The sequence below is a fragment of the Buceros rhinoceros genome, unplaced genomic scaffold (assembly GCF_000710305.1).
Source record: "Buceros rhinoceros silvestris isolate BGI_N320 unplaced genomic scaffold, ASM71030v1 scaffold2972, whole genome shotgun sequence".
Taxonomy (NCBI): Eukaryota; Metazoa; Chordata; class Aves; order Bucerotiformes; family Bucerotidae; genus Buceros; species Buceros rhinoceros.
Genome location: NW_010399312.1, coordinates 83,462 through 90,454, shown reverse-complemented (window position 1 = coordinate 90,454; position 6,993 = coordinate 83,462). Strand labels below are relative to the sequence as shown.

The window sequence follows — 6,993 nt, the reverse complement described above, 5'->3', positions numbered from 1 at the left end:
ATTGTTCCTGGAGGAATTGTGATTGCTTTTGCTGGTGACGTTACTGAGAGTCTTCCCATCATCTGCTCGCGTGTAACTCCCTGGCTGTTTTCTATGGGTATCTTCATCCAGCTTACCTATTCTCAGAATACAAACTTAAATCTAAAAGGTACTGAAAGATTTTAGAGACTGTGTAAAATAGAATATAGATCACACGGGCCATAAAACCTCAGAGAATCGGCAATATCGCACCCTGAGTATGTGTTTAGACCTCATGTAGAGCTATCAGTTCTGAACAAACGTAGACCCGATTTTTAAGCATGAGCATTGTTAGTTTGTCTATGTAGCATGTATGCATACATAAGACATATGCATATTAAAAATCACTGATTTAAGGCTCCAAATTTAAGAAAACACGTGGCCATCTGTCTTGGCCGTGGTGCAAAGGGGAGTTAAGTAGGTGTCCCAGTGCTTTGCTCCATTGGGGAAAGCCATGCCTGATGTGTTGGCCGATAAAAGATGCACTGAATGATGTTCCATAGTCAGACTGTCTGTACACTAAGGCAAATGGGCAAGAGTTGGACTTGCAGAGACATGGAAGGATCACCTGAACTGATGTGTTCTATGTGCCAGGAGGGAGCTCTGTAATGCCAGCCGTGGTGGTGTTGTGTCTCCGTGTGCTGTCTGGCTCTTGTGTGGATTGGGTACCTTTGAAGTCACATAAATTGCTGCATCTCTTTAAAACAAACAAAAAGTCATGCTGTATCTTTAAATTCTACGTTGAGAGATAAACTTTTTTCACGTTGCATTTTGGAATTTTTGGTTCAAGACATGAAATAATTTATTGATTCCTTCTTTACTGAAATCTGCCTTCCCAGCGTTTGCATACATTCTGCCTTTAGTGATCTGCAGTGAAACCAAAACAAACTTGTTTGGGAGGGATTTGAGAGATGGCTTTTTTTCCTTCCGGAAGGCTCAGGTGGAAATGTGTGACCAAACATGCTTGCCATCGCCGGGAAACCCGCCATGGTTTGTGGGGGCGAGAATGGCAGACCTGCTAGGAAGTAAGGTTGGGATCTAACTGTGTATGTTAAATCTGTCTGGAGGTGTGGAGGAGGAAGGCTTTGATCACAGTCCAGGTCTGCCCTTGACTTGTCCCAGATGACCCCTTTTGAATTCAGAAGGAATTACCTGGGAATAAATATAAGGGTGGATGTCCATAAGTGAGTGAGAATGTGATCACCTGGTGTGGGATTCCCACAGTGAGATGTTGAGTCATCTCTTTTTGTATGGAAAGCTATTTTCTAGCCTTAGAAACACTGACTCGGGTTTGGGAAGGCACCGAGGCACTTGTACAAAGTCCTTGTCGAAGGAGGGAATTTTTTTCCGTAGTCAAGTCCTGTGTAAACTTGAAATGTCTTTGATTTAGGGAAGTGGGGGGATGGTGTTGCAGTAGTTTCAGGTGCTCCTGTCTGTGTGTAATGTCTTGCATGTGGTGACACTGTTCTGTTGGTCCTTAGGCAATACCTTGGCGAAAAGATACAAACACTTGGATCCACCTGCCGAGTTCTGTAGCTTTAGGCTCCCTTTTCTAAGCTTTACAAATAGGAAAGAGGAGGCAGGTTTTTTACACTGTGCTTTGGCTGCTGTGTTGAGAGACATACAAACAGTACAAGCTGCCAAAATGGAGACAGTGAAACTGTCCTTATGTAGCGGGCTGTGCATGCTCAGACAGGTTGGGGGAGGAGGGAGAAAACCCTTCCCTGCCTTCCCTCTCTCTTACATTTAAAATTGTTTCACCCATAGTGGCGAGCTAAATCCTTTTCATAAAGCAGCATGCTGTTCGAGTGGATGTCCCGGCACCTTCTGAATTTCAGGCCTTGTGTGCTAAAAAGTTTGCTCTTTCCCGTCCCAGATAAATTGTATTTAATTGTGCTTGGTTTTCTAACTGAAGGAATTCTGGAGCAGGAAAACGTCCAAGTAAATTCAAGGTTTGCTCTTTAACATTGGCAGCTGCTGCGCAAGATGCATTTTGAAACAGGATTTCTACTTGTGTTAACAGGAAAAAAAAGAACTCTTTTTTTTTTTTTAATGATAGGGTACAATTGTGTACAGAAGCTGGGTAAAACTGCTTGGCTCTAGAGCAACTGCTCCTCTGTAGAGCACTGGAACCAGTTTAGCTGGGGGTAGGTCAGCAGAGGGAAAGTTTTTATTTAAGCTCCCTCACAACCATGTCGGTATTGTTTCTCTTAACTGGTTTAGCTTTTGTGCGGGGTTTGTGAAGGTACAATACAGCATAGCTTTTTGTGTACAACTGTTTTGGCTTCAATATAGCAAAGCTATAAATAGAGACCCCGTTGCCTCCCCACGGTAGGAAATGACTGCAGCAGGTGCTGTCCTCTGCTAGAAATTGGCACAGTATTAGTACCCAAGTACTTGTTAAAAAATGGCTTTCTCGTGGTGTGTTCTTCCTTTATTAAATGCCCGCTCACTGGTCAGCAAGCATCTTGTTAAAATCTGAAATGTTCATTAAGATGAAAGAAATAAGCCCAGAAAGGTGTTTGTGGTTTATTTCTGTGCAGTCTCTGTGTAAATTATATTTTATGTGCAATTTCAAAAGTACTAGCAGAAGGCACAGGAGAGCTGCATAATGCAGATCACTGGTTTAACATGGTATGAGTTTAGCTCAGGCTTGTTACAGCCATTCCTCTGTGGTAGTACTGATAGATGCTTGGAAATGTGGGCAAGATTTGTATCCCTGCTTGCGCTGAGTAGTACCAGCGCTGTGAACGGGATCAAGGAAATAAACGGAACTTTTGGTACAGGAAGATGGTGCTCAGGGTAAATAAGGATATTGCAGCCTGGTCCATGCAAAATAAGTTTGGTGTCGATAAACAAGCTTCCCCTTGAGGCAAAACCCTTTATTGTGTTTGGATTAACTTTCAGTCTCAGCAAAGAGGCCGAGCTGTTTGGCCAGGGAGAACAAATGCATTAGAGCTGCGGAGGATGTTTCCTTTGGGCGGTGGAGGACAGCCCTTGCCTCCCTGCCGCAGCTGGGTGCCGAAGATATGGTGAAATCAAGGGGAGATGTGCCCTGTACTTGCAGTGTGTGTGTAAACAACAAAAAGGGGGGCACAATCCTGTGTTTCAGTTACTGTTTAACATGGATCTGCCTTTATACCCCGTCCTTTCTCCCACAGATGTGAGAACTGCGTGGAACTGCTGTTCGTGAGAGGAGCTGGGAATTGCCAGGAGTGCGACACTCCCCTGCGCAAGAGTAACTTCAGGGTACAGCTCTTTGAGGATCCTGCTGTCGACAAGGAAGTAGAAATTCGGAAGAAAGTGCTGAAAATGTGAGTGCCACCACTTAATAGAACAGAAGGTGGATGTATTTAATGAATCATTTTAAACAATTGATTTACTCCTCCAGTAATACAGAGGAGATAATTTATTTTTTTTTTAATAAAGTGACAACCCGTAAAACTTGATTACATTTAACATGGAGGGATTCCAGAGAATCGGGTTTTATGCAACAGTTGAGGGCAGAATTCTTAATTTAGCCTTGAGGGGATTCCTGCCTAGCATTAGAAAATGTTGGGTGTTTCTCTGTGGCCTGCTTTGGCAAAGAGTTGCCTCCTAAATGGAGATGATTAGATATTGAGGACTACGGCTGCTTTCCCTTTGAGGGGAACATGAGAGTGGAGCAAGGAACAGGACTTGATTGTTTTGCTCCCTGGGGACCTGTTCTGAGAGTTGAAGGCCAGTTCCCTTCAAAATGAAAATGGATAAAAGAGAAGTTATGTTCACATTGTTTTGTGTTTCACACAGCAATTGTTAGTGGAAATGCATCTTATGAGCCTTGTGTTACAAGTCTGTCGGGTGGATTTGTGAGCTCTTGGAACTGAGATAAATGAGGTCTAAAATTGCATCTGACTCCTTGTGACCAAGAAACAAGATTTTGTAAGGAAAATAAACCACCCGTTGATGTCTTGGTAGAAGAGGCTGGGGTGGAATGTAACAAACCTGGGGAGAATTGTGTGCAAAATTGAATGTACAGGTAAATCATAAGCTTGGCAGCCTTTAGGTACACAAATAAATCACATGATGTTGCTGACGTGGGGAAATTGCATTGTTGAATACCAAGATGCTGATGTGGAAAGCAATAATAATTTTGATGTTTCATTATAAAGTCTCCTGAAGTTAAACAAAAGTCAAACTGGAATGAAGTCATAAAGACGGAATGAAGTGTAGTTAGAACAGAAAACGTTGTAAAATTCTTGGCCTGCTTGGATTTGCCAGATTAGTTTTTAGTAGGCAGAAAAAATGTCCCCAAATTGGAATTTGGCCTGAGTTCTTGGGATTAGATGTTTATACTCCTGGGTGTTATATATCTTGGTCCACAGAGCAGGCAGGATCTGTGTTTTATGATTTCTTGGGAAGAAATCCTGTGTGTCTTGACTTTCAGAGGCTGGCTGTGCTCTGGCCAGTTGTCCCTTCATCTTTCTACTTTTCCCATCTATCAAGAGCTGGATAAATGAGTTCTGGTATGGTCTATTGATACGAAGTAAGAAAACTCTGTAGGATTTTCAGTTTGCTGCTGATGTATGGTGTCTGGTGTTGGCACAAAGCCAAACTCCATTTTCTGATCCTTCTAGAAAAGCTTTTCTTGCGGGTGTTGTCACTGCCTTTTTTAACAGATTTCTCATGCTGAAGGGCTGGCTTGGAATTAGTGTATCCTAGTCTCTGTGCTCCTGTTTACCCGTGACCCTGGAAAAGGAATCACCCAACAGTAGGCAAAAATAGCACCGATTTATGCCGGCCTGTCTCCTTTCCTTTGGAGCAAGCACATCTGTCTTCTTCATAAGATTCTGTACGTTGGCCAGTTGTGGGAGCCATGAAGTACAGAGTTGATAAAACGAGGTCGATATTTAATACGCTTGCACCAAGAGCCTTGCTGGATTGAAATAGCATCTTTCTGTGTCACATAAGTACTTGTTTCTCTTCTTTCAAAGATACAATAAAAGAGAGGAAGACTTTTCCAGTCTAAGTGAATATAATGATTTCCTGGAAGAAATAGAAGAAATTGGTAAGTATTAATGCTTGCATTTTTTAAGTGCTGTGCTCGTGAGACCATAGGCTTTTATCTTCTGACCCGGGTGCCTATGAGAAAGTCTAAGCTGAGTTTCTGTAATAGAATTTATCATACTATCAGATGTTTATCTAATTACTTTTTTCTGTACGTTTTAAAATCATACTTGCTGAACTCTAGGACATCGTTAATTAGAACATTTTATCCGCCAGAGAGAAAAAAACTATGATTCACAGAGGAAGTAGTGCTTTATAGCTGGAAAGGAAAGGCATGCAGGGGACTGTCGGTGCTGCACTGGCAAAGATTAAACAAAGAAAGGAGAAATTGAAATTTTCATTATATGCCTCCATTTGCTTTATCTACCATGACAGAAGCCATATGGTGTCTTTCATCGTTTTTGCTTCTGCAAGTACAGTAGTTGAAGCTGCTTTGAAGATGATGACCTTTCATACCACTGTAGTAGCATTTTATGTTGCTGTGCAGAAGGAGAAGGTTTAGGAACAGACATTCATTTCTTTCTCCTTGGATTAGTTGAAGCAGAACTTTGCCCTTTGGGGAAAGGACTATGTTATCAATGGAGTTTTTCTTCATAGTTAGGGTGACTTGTGATTTATGGTGGCGCGATGGATTTTGCTTAAAAAAACAAAGATGTGTTCAAAGGAGTGACTCCTAAATAGCTTGTTTCTTGGGTTTTACGAACTTCTGAAGCTTTAGGGCTCTTTTGACCTGGAGGAAAAAGAGGTGGCTTAGAATATGCAGGAGGGGCAGTGAACGTGGTTTCAAGGAAAACATGGAGATGCCACTGCCCTCTGGTTTCTCAAAGGAGCCCTCGCTCGTCTCTGCACTGTGGTGTTTTGTGTAAATGTATCCGATACGCTTATTGCTGTGAGTAATGTATCATGTTTTTGTTGGCATCGGGAAGCTGAGACTGGAGAGCTGATCGTGTGGCTGGGAAATACCAGGCACACACATATGGGTCTAAATATCTGGAGGAGATGATGTGGGTGTAGTTCTGTTTGTATAATTTTTTGGATGGTGCGGGGGAAGGAGGGAGTGATGAGAAAGAATGGTTGCATCTTAGCCAGTGGATCCTGGAAGAATCTGTGTGCTCACGGAAAGGAAAGCTTTTTGTAGCAATGAATGCAGGTTTCCCACTTACTGCCGTTGCAGGGGTGTCCTGGTTTCGGCTGGGATTGAGCTGGGGTTTTCAGCACCTGCAACAAGGGAGTTGAAGTTTTACCTAAAATTGCCTTAACCTCATTGATTTGTGCAGAATTTTGTGATTCTCCAGCTCTTGGGATTAGGTTGTTAAATTTCAAATGGTTCCAGAGCCTGCACTGGTAACTTGATTTAGAAGCAGCAGAAATCCTGGATGGTTTTTGTAGCCTTGTGAAGAATAACGAATTTGTCAAGAAGCTTGATAGATGGAGTTGTTATGCATTGGAGTTAGCTACCTGAAAAGGACACCTAAACACTAAAAGGAATAGGAAGTCTGACTATCTCTTAGTTTTGTCATCTATCAGCAAGGATGATGAGAGGACAGAAGGGGTGCACTCAGAATTCTTTTAATTTTCACCATCAAAGGGATCATTTATGATCAACAAACTGCGGGCAGATTCAAAAGCTGAAGGACAGGTCAGATTCAGGAATACCACCCTGGGTAAGAGTTCGAGCCCTTGTTCCCCTTTCCTTGGTGACAAAGCTCGTTGTGCACATCTTGCTCTCCCTAAGCCCTTCCCTGCCCATGTTCCTGGGCAGAATTCTCCATCTGACAGTCGTCTGGGACATAGCAGTAGTGTGGCGGCTTAGAGTGTTTTTGCTGAGCATGTTGTGCTTGGCATGGCTGAACCATGTGTTAAAGGTGTCTTTGACTCTGTGTGGTTAGTTATTTTACTGCCGAGAGTATTTTTTTTTTTTTTTTTTTC

The 6,993-nt window shown here is 42.5% G+C and overlaps 1 protein-coding gene across 1 annotated transcript in view; it reads left to right on the top strand.

Moving 5' to 3' along the window:
• Positions 1-1,005: 1,005 nt before the first annotated feature.
• MNAT1 (MNAT CDK-activating kinase assembly factor 1) overlaps positions 1,006-6,993 on the top strand; it is a gene marked incomplete at its 3' end in the record, with an annotated part of 57,981 nt that continues 51,993 nt past the window's right edge. The window contains 3 exon segments of the mRNA XM_010131401.1: positions 1,006-1,043; positions 3,180-3,332; positions 4,992-5,065. Of these exon segments, the coding sequence (XP_010129703.1) occupies positions 1,006-1,043; positions 3,180-3,332; positions 4,992-5,065 (265 nt within the window).